At 40.8% G+C, this 21892-nt stretch overlaps 2 protein-coding genes across 4 annotated transcripts in view; both read left to right on the top strand.

The window, feature by feature from the left end:
• The window catches only part of ec (ubiquitin specific peptidase echinus), a 90902-nt gene extending 79368 nt beyond the window's left edge, over window positions 1-11534 (top strand). For 2 of the 3 annotated variants that reach the window (XM_025296762.1, XM_025296761.1), the window contains 8 exons: window positions 599-733; window positions 1711-1875; window positions 4294-4428; window positions 4752-5021; window positions 5099-5473; window positions 5582-6004; window positions 6110-6410; window positions 6485-10287. In XM_025296762.1, the coding sequence (XP_025152547.1) occupies window positions 599-733; window positions 1711-1875; window positions 4294-4428; window positions 4752-5021; window positions 5099-5473; window positions 5582-6004; window positions 6110-6410; window positions 6485-10287 (5607 nt within the window). Of the gene's footprint in view, window positions 1-598; window positions 734-1710; window positions 1876-4293; window positions 4429-4751; window positions 5022-5098; window positions 5474-5581; window positions 6005-6109; window positions 6411-6484 lie in introns of all 3 variants that reach the window. The other variant, XM_011155463.3, reaches the window with a different exon arrangement.
• Window positions 11535-14575: 3041 nt separating this feature from the next.
• LOC105191810 (serine protease 30) lies at window positions 14576-21636 on the top strand. Its single transcript, XM_011155469.2, has 11 exons — window positions 14576-14720; window positions 15280-15430; window positions 15524-15773; window positions 15861-15998; window positions 16280-16419; window positions 18659-18669; window positions 19630-19698; window positions 20261-20408; window positions 20500-20749; window positions 20837-20974; window positions 21233-21636. The coding sequence occupies exons 1-11, from the start codon at window positions 14669-14671 to the stop codon at window positions 21374-21376; spliced, it is 1491 nt and encodes a 496-aa protein (XP_011153771.2). The 5' UTR covers window positions 14576-14668; the 3' UTR covers window positions 21377-21636.
• The last annotated feature ends 256 nt before the right edge of the window (window positions 21637-21892 follow it).

The raw sequence follows: 21892 nt of genomic DNA, 5'->3' as shown, positions 1-21892 counted from the left end.
ATACGTAAAAATATATAATTTTAATAACATTTTTTTTTAATTTGATGGTAAAAATGCCGGATTATTCCTGAATTCATCTGAAACATTATTAATTACAATCGCTTTTCCTCGCATCCCCGGTTGGGAACCCTTGGTCTAATGGTTAATTTATACAATCAGCTGGTTGTTCCATCAAAATCGACCAATCGCAACTGTTAATTCTGATTAACGACAGATGCGTCTGGTCGATTCCTGGTTAAAAATGAAAGCAGCCGGTTGAGTTAATCAAGGTGGGCATAAGCGTGCGTGATTCAGGAGACCGACGAGACGACATCCGTCAGACAGCCGAGAACGGATGGAGTCGCAGCGCGCGCTACGCTCGCTAGACGAAAAGCCGAAGCCCCTCTGTCTCCCGTAACACGATGAAAATTTATTCCGCCCGTTGACTCCGCGCTCGAATCCGCACCTGCTCGGCGGAAACCGTATTTATTTGCGTTTCGCGCCGTCTCGTGTCGGCGGCGTCTCCCGGATAACGACGACGACGACGACGACGACGACGCGGCCGCTTCTATGCGAGCACTCTCCCGTATTAAATCCTCGTCACATTGTCTCGTTTCAGGATTTGTTCTCGCAGCTGCAATTTTCGCAAGAAAGCGCGCTGCCGCCCGACACGCTGCGCCGCGCCTTGGCCGAAAGCTTCCTCGATCAGCAGAGGTTCCAGCTCGGCTTCATGGACGACGCTGCGGAATGTTTCGTAAGTATCTTCGTCGCCGCCGCCGCTGCCGTCGCCGCCGCCGCCATTGCCGCCATTTTTGATTGGCACGGCCGAGATATCGATACGCAGTCCGCGAATCGCCCCGGTCGATCGAGCGCGATCGAGCGATCTTTTTACTTCCTCAGCTCGCGAACGATCGCGCGTTATCGCGGCGCTCTTCGCTCTTGCTGCGATTGCAGTTTCGCTTGCGACTGACCTTCGGTCTTCTCGGCAAACGACGCGAGCATTTGAACGGTGAAAACGCTGTATAATGAGGGGGTCGGCTGAAAGATGCAGCGCAGTTCCATCGAATCGATTTTCCTCCGTGGATTTTCCCTTCAGATCAGCTCAGATGAACTCCGCCTAACGTTCTCGCGAACACCTCGAAGCCGATCGAGCGCTCTTGACGATGGCTAGTTACAGAGATCGGACTGGCGGTAACGATCTTGGCTGAGCCTTGCAAATACCGCCGCGATACTACTTTCTCGTTTACACAACAGTCACGTTGGACGTTAGTGTGTCCGTATGTATGTCGATACCGGTCGGCTGAGTAATATCGATGCAAGCTGCTACTCGCGCGTACTCGCGCACGCACACATGCTCACATCGCGAGAATGTACAATAGACAAGCAAGGACAGAGGTGTAACCCCGTAGCGTACCGTTATTTCGAGCACTCTCGAGCGCGGCATTTGGATCCAGCGGCGAGAGACTTGTTCTCGCTCTCTTTCTCTCTCTCTCTCTCTCTCTCTCTCTCTCTCGCGTGTTTTCATCGCGCGCAAAGTTGACCGCGCCGCTCATCGCCAAGTCGTTTTCCTCTTTTTACCGGAAAAGTTCGACTTGTTTCCCGCGGCATTACGACGAACGGCGAGGACGGACGTATCTCTGTTGACTCAAGCTGGCCTTACAGCTGCGAGCAGCCCCGGCGAACAATAGGGAGCCGCGCGCGCGTAGGCTAACGGGCAATTTTCAATTTCAGGAAAACATCCTCTTACGCATACACCTGCATATCGCCAGTGGCGAGGCCGAGGATATGTGCAGCGCGAGGCATTGTGTGCCGCACCAGAAGTTCGCTATGACTCTCGTCGAGCAAAGCGTCTGCGGGGCTTGCGGTGCAACCTCGGAGCCACTGCCTTTTACACAAGTTCGTGTAATTAATATATCATGCTTTTCGCTCTCATGCGTTGGGTATGGTTGCTTAGCCGCGCGCGAAACGCGGAAGGACGCTGCGTCTGAGAAATGCGTCTCTCTCTCTCTCTCTCTCTCTCTCTCTCTCTCTCTGCTTTTTATGAATTGCTTAATATTCTTCATGCTAGCTAGTAAACTGCCGCATAATTTTTACGTATTTTCGTACGTGCGCGAGCTTGTAGATCTTTCTGTGCCCATAATGGGTTCTTGCGAGCACCGTAAATTCGCGAAGGTAGACGACCGACAATGGATCTCGTCTGCAAGTCTGAAACGCCCAGTTTCATAGTGTCATTCTTCGGCATCTTCCTTCGGTCAGTTATATCACGTATCAACGGTCCCACCAGGTGTTACATTGGTGGATTTGATCTGTGTTATACAGAGTGTCCAAAAAGTCCCGGCCAAATATCTCGAAAATATTGATCGATCTTTGGAAAGAAAGAATTGATGACCTTTGGAAATTTCCAAATCATCAAGTTAACAAAAGTTGGGGCACTATTGTAACAGCATATTCCTAAGACCAAACAGAGTAAAAATGTCCAGTACCCTCGCCACTTTTTCTTCCGGCAAGTAGTTGAAAAGAATATTAAGAAAATAAAAAAAAGTGTTTCAGACAAATTTGTTCGAATTAATTGGTAGAAGAAGATGATATAATAAAAAATGGGGGTTCCTATTTAAAAAAAAATTTAAGGTGACTTTCCCATAATCTTGATGATGCTGTTCAAGGTCATACTAGTATTGATATATGATGCGTCATTTGAAATTCTATAACTTTTGTACGAAACATTTTTCTCTAATATACTTCATTCTCGAGATATTTAGCCGGACTTTCGAGACATTCTGTATAAAATCTTTGTGGCCTCCGTGGCTCGAAACGGCTTGACAAAGCACATAGTCGCCAAAGATGAGAAAATGGATATAGTACTACTCTCGTAGTAATAGTAAGTCTGTAGTAGGTTCGTAGGAGGCTTCGGTCCTTTTCTTGTGGGAAAGAAGGGTAGTAAAACCCTTGACGGATCTAAAAGCGCAGACACAGATGGGTCAGCAGGCTTTCGGACAAAAACTGGCGCCTCTTTTGTGTGTGACCGTCGGAAAAATATAAAATCTTTTGTGTCAAAATGTTCAGTTTTCACGAGAAAGGATCGTTAAGGGAAAAAAGTTCTTGACGAAAGCAATATCAGATTGGCGCTACTAATATAATCTTCTACGGTCGTTGTCTGTAAGTTATCTACAATCGCCTGTAGCCGTGAAAATCTCTTTGAATGCCGAAAAAATCGCGGGAAGAACGCAGGGATATTCTGCTTCTGAGAAAAGAAGTCGATATTAGTTAATAGACGGTGATGTAATCGTGATTGTCGCGTAAGAATTATACAGGGTGAGGAAAAAGTCCTCAAGAATTGTTACAATAGCGTCCTGACTTTTGTTAATTTAATGATTTTGAAATTTCCAAAAGTCAGTAAGTTAACAAAAATCCGAGCGCTATTGTAACAATATATTCTTGAGATTAAATAGAGCAAAAAAGTCTAGTACCATTTTTTTCCGACAAATAGTTAGCGAGATATCGTAAAATTAAATATTGAAAAAGTTATCAAGTTTTCCTTATATATCTCAAAAAATATTAGGCAAATAAAAAAATGTTTAAAAAAAAGAGACAAAAGTTGTTTAAATTAATTGGTAAGAAAAGACGATGTAATGAAAAATCGGGGCTTCCATTTCCAAGAAACGTTAATGATCGGTGAATATCTCGAAAGTGGTGCCATTTGTAAACAAAATGATATAGTTGTTTTATCTTCCCCTTGAAATCATACAACTTTTGTCCGAAACATGTTTTTCTAAAATGCTTGGTTTTCGAGATATTTTATCGGTCCGGGACTTTTTCCTCACCTTGTATAACTGCTTTGTAATGAGCTTCGTAATTACGTAACTGCCTTCTAATGTGCTGTCGTTAACGTTACAACCGAAAAGATACGTTCTTGCAATTCGGGCTCGCATCTTCTTTTCGTGATTCAAGTCGGACAGGAGCTCCTTGCAACGGGCGACGGAGAGGGTAACGTTCTGCACGGCGTCCAGCATCTCGTGGGTGGAGTTGGTTTCCCTTGGCGTGCTCGTATCGGGCATCGTTGATCGGCGAACCATAAAAAGCATGAAACTAGTTGCTATTATGTATCGGTCATGGCCGATAGCTTTTACCGTCTCTCGCTCGCCGTGCAAAAAAGTGTCGACTTCCACCTCCACGGGGAGTAGCCTTGGCTGTCAACTAACCTACCTACAGCGTTGAGCTGAGCTTCCGAACTTGCGAAACGCAAGTTCGGAATCTCCTGTGAGTTTCCGCTGGACAAACGCACGCGTTATGACATCGCCATCGTTCTGTTCGCAGATGGTGCATTACGTGTCCGCGTCGGCACTGACGTCGCAGGCTCGCCAGACGTCGCCGAGTTCCAGAAACAGCCCGGACCTCTTCGGGCAACTTCTCCGGAAGGCTGGCGGGATGGGAGACATCCGCGATTGCCCGGTAAGCGAGGCTCCATTGCACGCGTTGTTTCGTAAAACGCTCGGTCGACGCTGTGAGCGACGCGTCGCGTGCAGGATCTTACGGGGTTTTACGGTCCAAGGAAGCCTAAGGGTGACGCATCGAACTGTACTGACTCATCCACATACCATCTTCCGAATGCTTCTTTTCTCACGAATTCGTGTCTCATCACGGTCATCGAAACTTTCTCGCTCGGAAGCTTTCGCGGTGGATTGACCGAAATCCATAGTCCTGGAGTCATCATCATTGCGGCCGCTACTACACCGCGCGAAAACTATATTCCTCTTCGCCTCCTTCGTTCACAGAGCTCCTGCGGAGCGAAAATTCAAATATGCCGGACTCTGATGAATCGACCGGAAATAGTTTCCGTCGGTGTCGTCTGGGACAGCGAGCGGCCATCGTTGGAGCATATCATGGACGTCTTCGCGACTGTGGGCACATGCCTCCGGCTCAGCGATGTCTTCCACAGCGTCGTAGACTCCCGATGGGGCGCCTCCACTGTGCATAATCTCGTAGGAGTGGTCACCTATTATGGGAAACACTATTCCACCTTCTTTTTTCACACGAAGTTAAAGGTCAGTGATAGATTTTGGTAATCTTCACGATTATGGCGACTGAATCGATTAGCAATTCGGGAAAACTAACACTCCAGGTGTGGATCTACTTCGATGACGCCACTGTGAAGGAGATCGGACCTCGGTGGGAGCAAGTGGTGGAGAAGTGCAGGAGAGGCCGTTACCAACCTCTGCTGTTGCTGTACGCAACGCCCGCCGGAACTCCCGTTAATACCGAGAACGCTCCAAAAACTGTTATCCCTTTTCCGAACGGGAATGGCCTGAAGACGTCCCCGAAGAACAACGTTCGCCGTTCCATTACACCTAGTCCTGAGAAGCCATCCATCAACAGCACTGCCAGGCGTGCCATCACACCCAATCCTGACAGTCCGCCCCATCTTTACACTCAGCGAAGTATTTACAGCGACTATCAGAATCTCACCGACATCCAAAACAACATATTCGGCAATCAGGTGCGTTACAATCAGCAATTATCAACGGTCCCTCGCGAATCTGCGCTCCCTTCGTCGCGAGACACGGACGTTGCAGCAGTTGAATAAGTTGAACTTCATCTTGCGCAGGGTGTGGACGTAGTCGACGGCGAGGTGGAGTCGAAGTATATCAGTCGCCGCACCGTGGAGAACGTGATGCAGCATCAAAAGAAGCAGCAGATGCAACTGACGCGCAGTCTAAGCGCCGGCTCAGCGCCGCAGGACGGAATCAGCATTCTTGATCACATGAATGTGCCCCGAAGACGAGATTCCGGCAATTGGTCCGGTGACCGGAACAGCGCGTCTTCGAGCTCCTCGACCACCATGGACAACCCGTACCTTTACATCGTCAACAAGATGCAAAGAAACTCGGGTGTACCCAAGAGCCCCACCAGCAAGTCCGGGGAACTGTCGAGCAGCAGCAGTGGTCATTACGACGCCGGCTACGACTCGTATTCTTTGTCTTCTACGGACAGTCTTCCGCTTCAGCAAGGCCTGAAACATAACTTACAGGTGAAGGAAGAGTGTCGAGGAGGATCACGGGACGTCATCAGGTCTCGAGTATCGCAAACTTTCACTTGGCAAGAGATACTCACAAATTTCTTTTTCGTCTTGCAGCTTGCTCAAATACCAGAGGGCTACCAACCGTCTTCCGGCGACGACTGCGAGCGGTTGTGCAAGGAAACGGACGCGCTGTTGGACAAGTCGCGCGCGGCTGAAGATGCCGGCGATCTCAGCACTGCCGTGGCGCTGTGCAGCGCGGCCAGCAGCAAAGCCAGAGCCGCGATGGACGCCCCGTACAACAATCCTCACACGATCACGATAGCGAGAATGAAACACAACACCTGCGTCATGCGGATGAGGAGTTTGCATCGGAGGATGCTGCAGGAACAGGCAACCGTCAATGGCGACAAGGAAGGTGAGGCATCGTTGATAATCGTTATAAATATAGTGCGAGTAGTAGGAGCATTCGACATTTTTTTCTTTGTTTAGAAGGGGCACCGGAAGGAAAACACTCCCGAGAGAACAGCAAGTCGAGTCAACACTCGAGGCAGAGCTCGCGGGACAAGGGTAATCATTCTCGACAGAATAGCCGGGAGCTCCTGGTGAACGCCGCGCCGACGGTAGTGGACAAGCCTGCCACGAAGAGCATCGAGATTTACGCGACTCTACCGAAGAAGAAGACTCTACGTAGCAAAGCGACGGCAGTGAACGTCATCGAGGACGAGGAATACATGCTGTACGATCGCCCGACGCAGAGGACCGGTTTGTTCAGCCGCACGAAACGTTGCGAGGACGACAAGAAGGACAAGAAGCGCGCCAGGAGCGAGGAGAGGAACAAAAACGTATCGAAGGACTTCTCGATAGCACCGTCCAGAGCATCGCCGTCGCCAAAAGGTACGAAGATTGAGAAGCCGAAGGAAAACGTCGAGGTTAACACGTCTACTGTGAGGAGCGTACAGCCTAACAACAACGCGGCCGTGATAGAGCAGAAGCAGGGCAAAAAGCAGCACAAAATTCGCAGGAAACTGCTGATGGGCGGATTGATCAAGAGGAAGAACAGGAGCATGCCAGATTTGCGCGAAGGGCAAGACGGCCAAGCGAACGAGAACGCGGAGGGAACCTCCAACACCTTGCCTAAGCAGTCAGTGGACGATTCCAGCGTCGGTTTGAAGGGCAACGACGTGAGTCAATCGCTGAGCGGCTACCTCTCGGAAGGACACCTGGAGTTTGCCGGAAATGGCGGACCAGGGAACACTAGCAACCCGAATCTCGAGCGAAGCCGGCTGATGAGGAAGAGCTTCCACGGCAGCGCCGGCAAAGTGTTACACGTGGCGAAGGTGCCTCCGCCCCCTCCGCTCAGGACCACTTCTCAGCTTAGCAAGTCTAAGTGTTCGGGCGAAGTGCACGAGCAGCAATCCGACAAGACTGCATATCCTTTGCCCGACGGTCAGTGTACAGCCAACCAGTCGCAGGATCAGAACGCTGCTTATTGGAACCACATGAGCACTAATAACTCGTCTAATGCGTCCAACAGGAACTCCAACTATTCCGATTACTCGTCAGAATCACATTCTCTTCCATTCCTACCGTCCTACAACGAGCAGAGTGCTAATGTCGCTGGCACCTGTCAAACGAACTACAACAGCAAGCCTAGGATCCAAGACGACGTTGTGCAATACGCCAACGGCATACTCTACGAGCCGACCTTCGTCGTCACTCGCGCCGACGTGCACAACGAGCAGAGTCCCTCTAAGCAACAGTCCCAGTTGGACCCTTTGCCACCTTACCCCGAAAACGGAAACACCTCGCATTCGAGGCAACCGAGTGAGGACTTCCCACCACCTCCGTATCCATCGATTCACTCAGTGTCGCATTCGAGACAGGCCAGTGAGGACTTTCCGCCGCCACCGCCGCCGATCGACGAACCGATTCATCTTCAGGAGACGCAGCAGCATCAAGTCTCCGTTCAGCTGCAGCAACGTCCGCAGCAATTCGAGGCGCAGCAGATCAGCAGTCTATTGGCGCAATTACAGAGCAAAAGGGAGCAGATCTTGACTGGCGAATTGAACGACGAGAAACGGCCGGAGGAGCACGAGGAAGAGGAGAAGTCGTCCAGCGAGACGTGGCTGAGAGAGCTGCAAGCTAAGCAGGCTGAGAGAAAGATGAAGAGGCAAGGATCCCTGGATCAAGATATTCCGAAGGTGAGAACACCGACGATTCAAGGATCAACCATTGCCAGGCGAACCAGCGACTTGATGATGAACAGTCTTGGACAGGGATACGATCAAGTAGGTCGCGACGTCACAGACTGTCCACGAGTAGTCTCCTCGGTGAAGGACATGGCTGCCAGATTCGAGCAGATCAAACTGCAACCGACCTCGAAATCAGAGGTGGACATAAAAGTCCAGGCAAAGCAGAGCACGAACTGCTTGTCCCCGATGCTATTGTCGTCCGATGTTCCTCAGGAAGTGTCAACGGTGGAAGAGACGAAACCGGCCAAATTATCATCCGAGAATCCGACAGCTTTCGCGAAGGCGGAAGTCCCGCCTTCTCAGTCGGTCTCGAACTCCGGCTTCGAGTCGAACTCAAGCCAAAACACTTTTATCTCGCTGGTACCGCCGAACAATTCCAGCGTTCAACAGAGCGGGCTAAATGCGGCGATACTGTCGATGTCCTTGACGCTACCGCATGAGAACGGCTTGCCTGTTGATTATCCGGAGGACGACATCAGCGAGGTGGCGATGCAGAACACCATTCAGAACACAACGATCTTGCCGAACGAAGAGGACATTGCTCCGAGAAAGGTGAAACGGCGGATGGGGAAGAAGAAAAGCGTGTCTTTCTGCGACCAAGTAGTGCTCGTAGCCACAGCGGAAGACGACGAGAAGGACTCATACATACCCAATCCTATCCTAGAGAGGGTCCTACGTTCAGCGATGAACAAACCGGAAACTGCCCAAGTACTGCGAGAAATCAGAAGCCTCCAAGAGGCAGAGATGAATCGCGAGAACACTGCCACAAAGTTCCAGCAGCAGACTCTTCCTTTGAAGAGCGAAGCCGACAGCGTGCCAGCGACACCCTTCCAGGATCAGCTAAGGAGCGTTAATCCGATACTAATCCCAGATACCATCAAGCCCACGTTCGGGCGACAGAATTCGAGCGACTCGATCGGCTCGTTAACGGATAAGAAGCCTTACGGGAACGAAGGTAAAGACGTGGTCAGAGAGACTTACTCCAGCACACCGGTCAACGGTACCACGAAACCCGCGTCGTACTCGCCGCAGCTGCAGCAGCCGATCAGGTACATTCAGAATGGATTTCCGCCGTTCGTGCAGTCGCTATACCCGCAGACGCAGACGTCTCATCCACGGAATCAGGCTATTCCTCAGTCGCAAGCCCAGAAACCAGCCAGCCCATATCCCACGCAAGTACATGGCCAATACATCCAGAACGGTATCCAGCAGGCGAAACTGTTGCCGAAAACCTACCCCATTGGGACGTATTATCAGCTGGAGCAGCAGCACAATCAGATAAACAAGCAGGCGATCGTGCAGCCGCAACAGAACACCCTGAGCCAGAGAATCCCGACGCACAACGCTAGCCCGATAACCGTGCAGCACTCGCAGCAGCAGCAACAGCAACAGCAGCAGCAGCAGCAGCAGCAGCAGCAGCAGCAGCAACAACAGTTCTCGTATCCTCCCAATCAATCACCAGGTCCGTATCAATACGGTCAATTTCCCTATCCCTACCAAATTGTTCCTCCGCAAAGTAGAATGACCCAACCGTTGCCGCAGTACCAACCACCGCCCAACCCTCCAGCTACGTCTTACCAACAACAGCAGCAGCAGCAGCAGCAGCAGCAGCAGCAACAACAACAACAACAACAACAGCAGCAACAGCAAAACACAGTGAATTATCAACAGAGACACGACAGTTATCAGCGGCCACCTCAAAAGGTAGATCAGCCAAACATCCTGGGTTCCAATCAGACTTATCCGAAGACCGTTCAAAACGGTCAGATACAGTCGAACATGAAGTATCCCGCCTACCAACACCCACCGCTGCCCAAGCAGTTGCACTTCGCTATGTCCACCGCGAAAGTCGTCTCGATGACGCAACCGATAATGACGCAGTCCACTATGCAGACGCCGACGAGCATCGTGGCCACCGTGAGGGCGTGCGTGAATCCGTGCAACCTCTGCCGGAAGAGAACCGTGCTCGAGCCTACGCTCTACTGCACGGACTGCGACTTCTACATGTCTCGCTTCCGCGCGGGCAACAAAGCCACCTGAGCCACCTGAATTTCTCGTACGGACGGTTCGTCGACCTCATCGAATGTCATACCTCTTCGGCGAAAGGCCCAAGAGAAAATCGTCTTCTCCGTAGCGAGTTAATTGATCGTCGTGCCAACAAGATTACAAAGTGTTAGCGTAGACGAAAGTCTAAATCTCCTTTACATTTTCTACCGTCGTGGTGCGAAATGCCTATTGCATTTTTTAAAAGTTCGTATCGCGTACGATTGCAAGTATACAATACTGAGGATTTGAACTGTAAACCCTAATGCGTTCACTTTTCGCATGCTGGGAGCCGACGCTGCATGCAGCCCATGAGATTTTTTAGGTTAGGAAGGGAGATTTTCTCAGCGTTAGAGGCAGGAAAATTTAGACGTAAAATCGGTATATAGTGATTCGTTAAGTTTTTAGGTGACATTCGATGGAGCATTCGGATGAACGTTCCGTTGTTTTAATTTGTACAAATATCAGATAGTATTCGTTTGATGGAGACCCTCGTCGTGCAGCTACTAGATATACTCGCTTGTACAATACTAGTATTATTTTTTACAACTTGTGTTAAGTTTTCGTGTAGAACGACTGTACTTTACATTGTATTGTAGATGTACTTCGATGTGCTCAGCGAATTAGATGACTGCTATTGTAATGTGCAGATTCTAGCATAGCTTCATACACAATGTGTCACACACTTAAGGTTTCATATGTTATAAGAAAACAGCGAATTTCTACGTCGACGTGTCTGAATTACTGCGTTCTTCATACCTATAGTGTATCTACTTTCATTTGTACATAGACCCGTCTCATCATGAACTTCATTAAGATTTGTAAAAATGAATCATTCTATAAGTTATAGTCGAGAGTACCACACATTTCTTACGTACTTCACTTTTTGTCTACTTGTCTGTTTCTCTAGCGCATATCGTACTTTTGTTGCAGAGATAAAACGCCGGAATTGTGATACTAGCCATGCTACGTAGAATTTATTGTTATGGTAGAAAATATATCACACGTTGCGAAAGGAAATTTAAATAGAAAGTACGTGAAACTTGATCTCTGAGTACGCGTGGAGTTTATTTTACGTTAACAGTTTTCGAAGTTACGTCGTATGTATGTACTTATATATAATATGTTACATTGTATTATCTCCTAAGTGTTAGGTACATGTAAAAAAACATCCAATTTTTTACTTTTTGTATGAGTATTTTGTTTTAAGAAATACTTCATTTTGACCTTTTGTGACATAAATAAAAAAGATCCTTAAATACAATATGTCTGATAATTTTCCACATACTTCTCTGAAGCAAGACGCGATAATTATCGCGGACATCGTCGTCACCAGTGAAGAGCAAAGCATAAACCGATAATTTTTAATTTAAGTTGCATTATTCAAACTATATAGCACATAGAATAGAAATAAAAAGAAAATTCATGTTTGCTCTGTTAATTGCTGATTTTATGACAAGTTCGCCATTTTTATATCCGCCTTGCGGGTTATGTATGATATTTCCCTTGAATATCGTAAGGTCAGAATAATAATTTCAGATTGTAGGTCAACAGAAATTATATGTTCTTTTGAATGTATCTTCAATTTTTATTATTTTCTTATGGTATGTGTTATATTTTTAATCATAATTCTATACAGTTTCATAAAATATACATATATTCATAAAATATATTAGCGCCATTTGCGACCAGTTTTTAAATTTTTATTTAGCCGATAGAATTCGGGATTTCTAATCATATTGGACCAAAGCGACCAATTCTAATATGAAGTTTTATTATATGAGTTTATCTTTCATTAATAGCTATAATGTTAACAAAAGTTGAATCCACTGAATATATTGGATGTGTTAAATCTTAAATTTACATATCATAAATTAGATTATTTTAAAAATGCCAGATCAATGTACATAAAAAGGTACAATTTTGAACTTTCGAAACAACTAGTTTGTTTTAAGTAGAACATTATTTTTATTTTTAGCAACATTAAGAGATTTTATAATATTATCTAATTTCCATTTTCTTAATTATACTGTTGAGTTAATGTATTAAAAACGCCTTTTTCGCATGATAGAACATGTTATTTTTCTAAATGATTAACATTTTTGTTTTATTTAATTCGTCTTAATATTCGGTAAGTTTCCCATTGGACAGTTGAAAATATTAGAGAAGGCTTTCATATCAGCTGCAGTACTCGAACAGTATTCGAAATTTGTTCGGGCTATGGCAGTTCCTATTAGCAAAAGCTATGTCTTTTTCTGTTACTGCCATGTATATACCACATCTTAAAAATAAAATTTATCCGCGAAATTTATAAAATAAAACACTATATTATAAATCTTAAATTTTCATTGTTAATGACAACGTACGAGTCATAAAAGTTGTAAAAGTATCATGTATAAGACCACCATAAGACCACCATAAGAGTTTAACGAATATATTTATTCAAATTTTGATCATACAACGATATATTTATAGATTATACTTATGAATTATTAAATTCATGTTTGCGAAGGATAAAAAAGCAATTGCTCGTCGCTGATATCAGTCAACCTCGTAACTATGTAACGTATCAAGAGTTACAATTACTTATTATAATAATTATTACAATTAATTGTGCAATGCAATAAAAATATTTAATGCAAAATCTTGGCGCAGTTGCACTAAAAACTAACGATAAATTTGCAATGCGCGCGAGCTATTAATATATTTTATTTTATATATTTTACACTCATATATGGAACTTCAGGCTCAAATAAAATTCAATAGCGTACTATAAGTGTAATATACTACTGTGATCAAAAAATAAGGTGAATTTGTTTTTAAAATGGAAAATCTTTATTTATTCTTCCAAATTTATTCTTCCAAATCAATTTCATCGCCTTAAAAGTACTCCCCGTCCGACACAATGCACTTATGCCAAGGTTTTTTCAATCCTCGAAACAGTCAGAGAAGTCTTTTTCCGGGATGGCCTTCAATACTTTCTTCGATTCGGCTTTTATCTCCTCAATCGAGTCGAAACGGTGTCCCCGGAGCGGTCTTTTGAGTTTGTTGAACAGCCAGAAGTCGCACGGTGCTAAATTAGGCGAATACGGTGGTTGTGGAACGATATGGGTCGAATTTTTGGCGAAATGTTCTCGAAGAACCAATGCAGTGTGGGACGGTGCATTATCGTGATGCAAAAACCAAGAATTGTCTGCCCATAATTCTGGCCTCTTGAGGCGAATAGCTTCACGCAAACGGCGCATAACACTCAAATAATATTCCTTGTTAACAGTTTGATTTCCTTGACGTGGCTTTCATCGGTAGATGTTGATGGTCGTCCGGAGCGTTGTTCGTTTTGAACTCGTTCTCGGTCTTCTTTGAAGTCTTTGTACCACTTGTAAACATTTTCTTGCGACATAGCCTTATCACCAAAGGCCTTCTGCAACATCCTCAATGTTTCCGTGGCAGAATATTCATTCCGCAAACAAAATTTAATGTAAATTCTTTGCTCAACAAAATCAGACATAGTAAAAATCGAAAAACTCACTTTTGTATGTTTACAAAAACACGTATAGCTCTGCAGTAATTGAATATATTGACATGAAACTCTGCATAAATGTCAAAGACAGTGCTACCAACCCACAAAAAAATAATTTCATGATTTTATAATACCCGCGAAGTTTAAATGAAAAATTGACCTTATTTTTTTATCACAGTAGTATGTCGATACATTCAAGTTAATTTCAACAAATTTATTATATTATTAATATTCGATACATTCGAATATTATTTGGGCATATCTACCTTTTAAGAGTATATTACATTAGTATTTGTAAAGAAATGGTTTATATTTTACTTTACCAATCTAATTACATGCAATTAAATCCAATAGAGACAATTGCTACAACTGCGACGAATAGAACATTATTTTCCATTTGCTCGTTATATTTATCAATTTTTTTTCTTTTGTTTATGCTCATTAAAACAAGATACATCGGTTACGGACAGGATTAAGCACATATCACATTCGATATAACGGCGTTATCATAAATTGTGAGAGATATAGAAATATGTAGACCAGATAAAAATAAACTAACCTTGAGACCGTAATCCGTACTTCTCTGATAACCGACAGGGATTTCCTAATCTTTTAAAAACTTCTGGATAAAAAAGCGAAATTGATCCGTCTTAACGCTCGCGTCAATCTATATTAGAGACACAAACTACGACAACGAAATTAAGTGTGCTTTATCGTGCATGATATAAAATTGATTAAAATTTCATTCATGAACGTTGCTATCACGTGAACCATATCTTGTCCGCAAGCATATTGAAACACATATAAACCTAGGAATGCAATACTGTTCTAATTAGTACCAACAGGTCTGCAATCAGGATGGCTGTATACGCTCTTCTCGTGTTCGTCGCTCTGGAATGCGCCGCTCAGGGTGAGTGTGTAGATTGTATAACAAAAATCTTTCACGACAAAAATAAGCGTGCGGCAGATAGCAATATAACGTGTTTTTTTTAATAATTCTTGTCACTGTTATCGCAGTATCGGCAAGTATCTGTCTTTTAACTTTTATCTCTTTTTATGTTTATCTTTTGTTCCCCTCGTAATTTGTCAGGAAACTTTCAATGTTTTTTAAATAGCACGCCCAAGAAAAAGGAATTGTTTGTTTGATTTTGTTAATTTCAATGTTGTCGCAGATGACCTGGTCAAATGTTAGATTGTTATATTAAATCACTAAAATTATAATTATTTCCGCCACCACTATCTTTTGTTGTCCTAACAGAAATTCATTGTGTAATTATGGTCAACGCCATCAAATATTTTTTTTTATTCTAATGTAACCATAAATTTCTTAATTGTTATCGGATAAAATATCAATATTCTATTTAGAAGTTATTCGCAAATACACGCACACATACGTGTACAACGTCCAATGATACATATTCTGCGCGATGATATGAAACGCGTTTATTTCTCTCTTTCTGTGCATTAAGGATCGCTGATTCCTCAAATTGTGGGTGGCAAAGATGCTGAAATCGGCAAATATCCGTATCAAGTATCGTTAAGATTGTTTGGAGATCACATGTGCGGCGGATCTGTCATCGACGAAAATAACATATTAACAGCAGCGCATTGCATCGATGGGTACGTTTCAAACACCATTCGCGTTCATTTATATGTATTACCGTCCAAGTATAATACAACTCTAGTTTTGCATGTCTTTATGTTGCTTATTAGGAGAGAAAACGTGCTGAATTATTTGAAAGTCCACGTCGGCACGAACTTTCTCAATGAGACAGGCGAGGTTTATTCAGTTGAATCTCTCATTGCCCATGAGGGATATAGCATACTTCTACGCATTAATGACATTGGTCTGATTCATCTTAAAGAACCAATCAAGTTTAACGACAAGGTGCAGAAGATCTATCTTACGGCTACTAACATCGATAACGGACCGTGCAAGTTAACTGGATGGGGATCTACTAGCGTATGTAATTGTGTGCTCGTAATAAACTGGTCGAATTTTAAATTTCATCAATAATGTAATCATTTTTCTGATAATTTATTTGTTTAGCTCGATGGAGATGCTTCGAACAATTTGCAAGAAATTGATTTGAAGATATATCCTCTCCCGCTGTGCGAAAAAAAGAATATAAAAGTTCAGAAAACTCACATTTGTACTCTGACGAAAGCAGGAGAAGGTGCTTGCCATGTAAGTTGTTTGCATTGATATTACATAGAATATTACATTTATATCATTTTACTACAATATTATTGAAAGTACGTCAAACATCATTGAATAAGCAAATAAAACATTGAATAAAATGTTGTGCTTGTTTCGCGCAAACAAGAATATTTTTTATCGCAACGCAGGCAAAAAGACGATTAGAAATTATGACTTACATTTAATAACATATAAACAAACATTCACTATCGACGCGATACTACTAATCGAATGTAATCTCCTTATCGGTAACCGTATTTTTACTTCAGGGTGATTCCGGTGGACCTTTGGTGACTAATGACGTTCAAGTCGGAATCGTCTCCTTTGGTAGACCATGCGCGCTCGGATATCCTGATGTATATACACGAGTGCCCTCTTTCTTCAATTGGATTAACAAAAATAAGAAGAAGTAAGAAATTAAGGACTAAGAACCAATGACACTCGTAATGATGAAGATATCATGGAATTTGTTTTCGCAATCGATCGATATGAGAATACAAATTGATTTGATTTTTATCTGAATGGATTTAATCAGATGATAACTGTTTTCGACAACGAGATTTCTACAATTTCTAAGAAAAGAATATATTTTAATATACAGGGTGTCCCATTTTAGAGGACCCACTCAAATATCTTAAAAACACTGCGTTAAATCGAAAAATGCTTATAACAAAAGTTGTTGAGGTTGAAGGGAGATATAGGACAGCTATAGTATTTTGTTTATAGATGGCGCCACTTTCGAGATATTCATTGATTATCAATTTTTTTAATGGAAATTCCAGTTTTTCATTATATCATCTTTTTCTATCAATTAATTTAAACAACTTTTGTCCGAAACATTTTTTTATTTGCTTAATATATTTTCAGATATTTAAGGAAAACTTGGTAACTTTTCCAACATTTACCTTACGATATCTCACTAACTATTCGTCGAAACAAGAAATAGTATTAGACTTTTTTACTTTATTTACTATCAAGAATATATTACTATAATAGTGCCCCAACTTTTATTAATTTATTGACATTTGGAAATTTCAAAATTATTAAATTAATAAAAGTTAGGACACTATTATAGTAATATATTCTTGACAGTAAACAAAGTAAAAAGTCTAATATTATTTTTTCTTTCGACGAATAGTTAGCGAGATATCGTAAGGTAAATGTTGAAAAAGTTACTAAGTTTTCCTTAAATATCTCACAATGTATTAAGCAAATAAAAAAATGTTTCAGACAAAAGTTGTTCAAATTAATTAGTAGAAGAAGATGATATAATAAAAAAATTTGAATTTTCATTTAAGAAAATTGATAATCAGTAAATATCTCGAAAATGGAACCATCTATAAACAAAATGCTATCGCTGGTCTATATCCCCCTTCAAGCTACACAAACTTTTGTCTTAAGCATTTTTCGATTTAACGCAGTGTTTCTGAGATATTTGAGTGGGTCCTTTAAAATGGGACTTCCTGTATCTTTAATAAATGTAATTTCAAAAGTACAATTCTGATTTACAACTTTAATTTTATATACTTTTACTCGATCTCTAAAGGAAAAGCACACGTTCATTATCAATGCCACGCCATAAGTATCAAGTAGACACCGAATGTGTCTAACAATTCTGCATATATACAAATGTCATACTGTTCGAAAAAAAGATTAAATTTGGTCTCTAATTATAACTATCCCATTTCATGCTTTATTTAAAACCAGATAAAGTTGTTAGAAAATATTTTGATTTAATTTCATTATTGTCAGAAAATTCATCTTGCAATTTTTCCCTTAAATCGTCGAAAGTATCTAAAAAATTGTGCAAACCGTTGCGCCAAACAGCGTGCATATACGTTTTTTGAAAGTGATATTTTATTTATGAGAAATTTGTGTGTTTATTTTTGTAGAGTGTGATGTAACAACTACGATGGAAGCGATACACGTAGTTACAAGATCGGTTATGTTTTTTAACATGAAATTATCACTGAATCCATGACATGTACTGAAAATGTCGTATAATTATATATAATAAAATGTTACTCCTAACTGCAAATATCTAAATAAATAAATATTCATGTATACATATCAGCAACCAGCTTGATATGATGATTCGTCGACGTCCTTGTTTCCGTCTTATCTTATTTCTGTTCTATTTATTTACAAGTGTAATAAAAGCGTAATAATAAATTACGTTGGAGTAAGATTTATTATTTGTCATATATCTTCACGTGAAATTGCCACTTAATCCATGACATGTACTGAAAACATCGTATAATTATATATAATAAAATGTTACTCCTAACTGCAAATATCTAAATAAATAAATATTCATATATCAACAACCAGCTCGATATGATGATTCATCGACGTCCGTTTCCCTCTTACTTTTTATTTCTATTCTGTTTTCCTCTTATTTTTTATTTCTGTTCTGTTATTTATAAGTCTAGTAAAAGCTTAATAACAAGTTACGTTGAAGTTAGATTTATTATTTGAAGTGTGTTTAAAATATGTCGCGTCAGCCATGTTTGTGAAACGCAAATCATGAATAAACATGATACAGATAAGTATATGTTATAAGGAATAAGATATAAGGAATAGTATAAAAGCTGATAAGTAATAATATAAGAACATGTATAGTTCGGTACGTTCTATCGTTTCATATGACTGCAAACTTGTACGTATATCTCGCTATGTTTAAAACTTCTTTCAATATTAATATGTCTTTCATATCTCTTTGTTCACTTGCCTTGTGCTTTACCATTATTTTTATTACGACATTGTAAATAAACATTTCTTGATCTTTTGCATCACTTTTGTGGAAAAGTCATGTAATACAGATATCAAAAGGTTGCTCGTATATCGTAATGTCATTCTGTTAGATAGTTATCTGCTAACACACATATTTGACGAAGTTAGCATCCTAGAGAGTTCATTTTCAGTTTGAAAAAGAATGCTCGCGTAATAAATAATTTATCTTCAAACATTATGTTACAATCGTGTCTTACTAATTTAAAACACTTAATTCGCTATTACGATCGCATTAATCCTTGCTGTTTTATGATCACATTAACCCGTTTATATGCAGACAACATCGCTGTCAACTATTAAGTTTCTCTACGCAATCATACGCGTTTGCGTAAGAGAGAAACGCGTATCAACTTTGCAAATTTCTTTCGCGGCGTTTGATTCAACCGCATGATCATTAACGGAAGTTATAAAAATGATGTGTAAAATGTTATCATATGAATCGATAAACTCATCGCATCACGCGTTCAACATCAACGCTTGCCATCCCTGCCTATACCTTCCATGCTCGAATTGTAACAAGCAAACAACTTACCTTTATAACTTAAAATGTAAGCTTCGGATAACACTTTACAAGAGGAAAAATTGTCTTAAAATTCATTTAAGAACATGTAATTTCAAGGACAGTAAATTGTTTCAAATAATCCTGTAGAAACATAAAAATTACAACGAAATTAAGCGTGCTTTATTGTGCATGGTATGAAATCGATTAAAATTTCATTCATAAACGTCATTATTATGTTATTATTATAACCGTATCTCTTTCGCAAGCAATATTGAAACATATACAAACTCATGGATACAATTTTTCTTAAACCAATACTGACAGGTCTGCATAGAATCGGAATGGTTGTGTATATTCTTCTTGTGCTCATCTCTCTGAAATGCGCCGCTCAGGGTGAGTGTGTAGATTGTATAACAAAAATTTCTCACGACAAAAATAAGCGTGCGGCAGATAGCAATATAACATAATTTTTAAATAATTCTTGTCACTTTTATCGCAGTATCGACAAGTCTGTCTTTTATCTTTTATCTTTTTTTATCTTTATCTTTTGTCCTCCTCGCAATTTGTCAGGAAACTTTTAATCTTTTTTTAAATAGCACGCCTAAGAAAAAGAAATTGTTTGATTTTGTTCACTTCAACAACTTTTTGTTGTCGCAAATGATCTGGCCAAATGTTAGATTATTATATTAAATCACTAAAATTGTAATTATTTCCGCCACCACTATCTTTTGTTGTCCTAACAGAAATTCATTGTGTAATTATGGTCAACGCCATCAAATATTTTTTTTTATTCTAATGTAACCATAAATTTCTTAATTGTTATCGGATAAAATATCAATATTCTATTTAGAAGTTATTCGCAAATACACACACACATACAGTGTGTGTACAGTGTCCAGTGATACATATTCTGCGCGATGATATGAAATGCGTTTCTCTCTTTCTGTGCATTAAGGATCGCTGATTTCCCAAGTTGTGGATACAACTGTTGAAATCAAAAAATATCCGTTTCATATATCGTTAAGATGGTACGGGATTCACATATGCGGCGGATCTATCATCGACGAAAATAACATATTAACAGCAGCACATTGTATCGAAAGGTACGTTTCAAACCATTCGCGTTCATTTATATGTATTACCGTCCAAGTATAATACAACTTTAGTTTTGCATGTCTTTATATTGCTTATTAGGCTAAAAAGCCAGCTGAATTATTTGAAAGTCCACGCCGGCACGAACTTTCTCAATGAGACAGGCGAGGTTTATTCAGTTGAATCTCTCATTGCCCATGAAAGATATAGCATGCCTCTACTCATTAATGACATTGGTCTGATTCATCTTAAAGAACCAATCAAGTTTAACGACAAGGTGCAGAAGATCTATCTTACGGCTACTAACATCGATAACGGACCGTGCAAATTAACTGGATGGGGATCTGCTTGCGTATGTAATTGTGTGCTCATAATACACTAGTCGAATTTTAAATTTCATCAATAATGTAATAATTTTTCTGATAATTTATTTGTTTAGCTCGGTGGAGATGTTTCAAACGATTTGAAAGAAACCGATTTGGAGATATATCCTCTCTCGTTGTGCGAAAAAAAGAATATAAAAGTTCAGAAAACTCACATTTGTACTCTGACGAAAGAAGGAGAAGGTGTTTGCCATGTAAGTTGTTTGCATTGATATTACATAGAATATTGCATTTATATCATTTTATTACAATATTATTGGAAGTACGTCAAACATCATTGAATAAAATGTTGTGCTTATTTTGCGCAAACAAGAATATTTTTTATCGCAACGCAGGCAAAAAGACGATTAGAAATTATGACTAACATTTAATAACATATAAACAAATATTCACTATCGACGCGATACTAACCGAATATAATCTCTTTATCGGTATCCGTACTTTTACTTCAGGGTGATTCTGGTGGACCTTTGGTGATTAATGACGTTCAAGTCGGAATCGCCTCTTTTGGTAGACCATGCGCGCTCGGATGTCCTGATGTATTTACACGAGTGTCCTCTTTCTTAAGTTGGATTAACAAAAATAAGAAGAAGTAAGAAATTAAGGACTAAGAACCAATGACACTCGTAATGATGAAGATATCATGGAATTTGTTTTCGCAATCGTTCGATATGAGAAAACAAATTGTTTTGATTTTTATCTGAATGGATTTAATCAGATGATAACTGTTTTCGACAACGATATTTCTACAATTTCTAAAAAAGAATACACTTTAACGTACCATTCTACTTTGATGTATCAATTCCTAAAAAAGAATATACTTTAATGTACATTAATAAATATAACTCCAAAAATATATTGCTGAATTACAATTTTAATTTTATATACCTTTACTTGATTTCTAATAAAGGAAAAGCACATGCTCATCGTCAATGTCACGCTATAAGTACCATACCGAATGTGTGTAATAATTCTGCATATATACATATATCATATTGTTCGAAAAAAAGAATTATAATTTTGTTTCTAAATATAACTACCTCTTTTCATGCTTTGTTTAAAATCAAATAAAATTATTAGAAAATATTTTAATTTCATTTCATCACAGTTGA

Source organism: Harpegnathos saltator, unplaced genomic scaffold (genome assembly GCF_003227715.2).
Source record: "Harpegnathos saltator strain DR-91 unplaced genomic scaffold, Hsal_v8.6 scaffold16, whole genome shotgun sequence".
Taxonomy (NCBI): domain Eukaryota; kingdom Metazoa; phylum Arthropoda; class Insecta; order Hymenoptera; family Formicidae; genus Harpegnathos; species Harpegnathos saltator.
The sequence above is the reverse complement of the archived record's forward strand: the minus strand, read 5'-3'. Positions and strand labels throughout refer to the sequence as shown.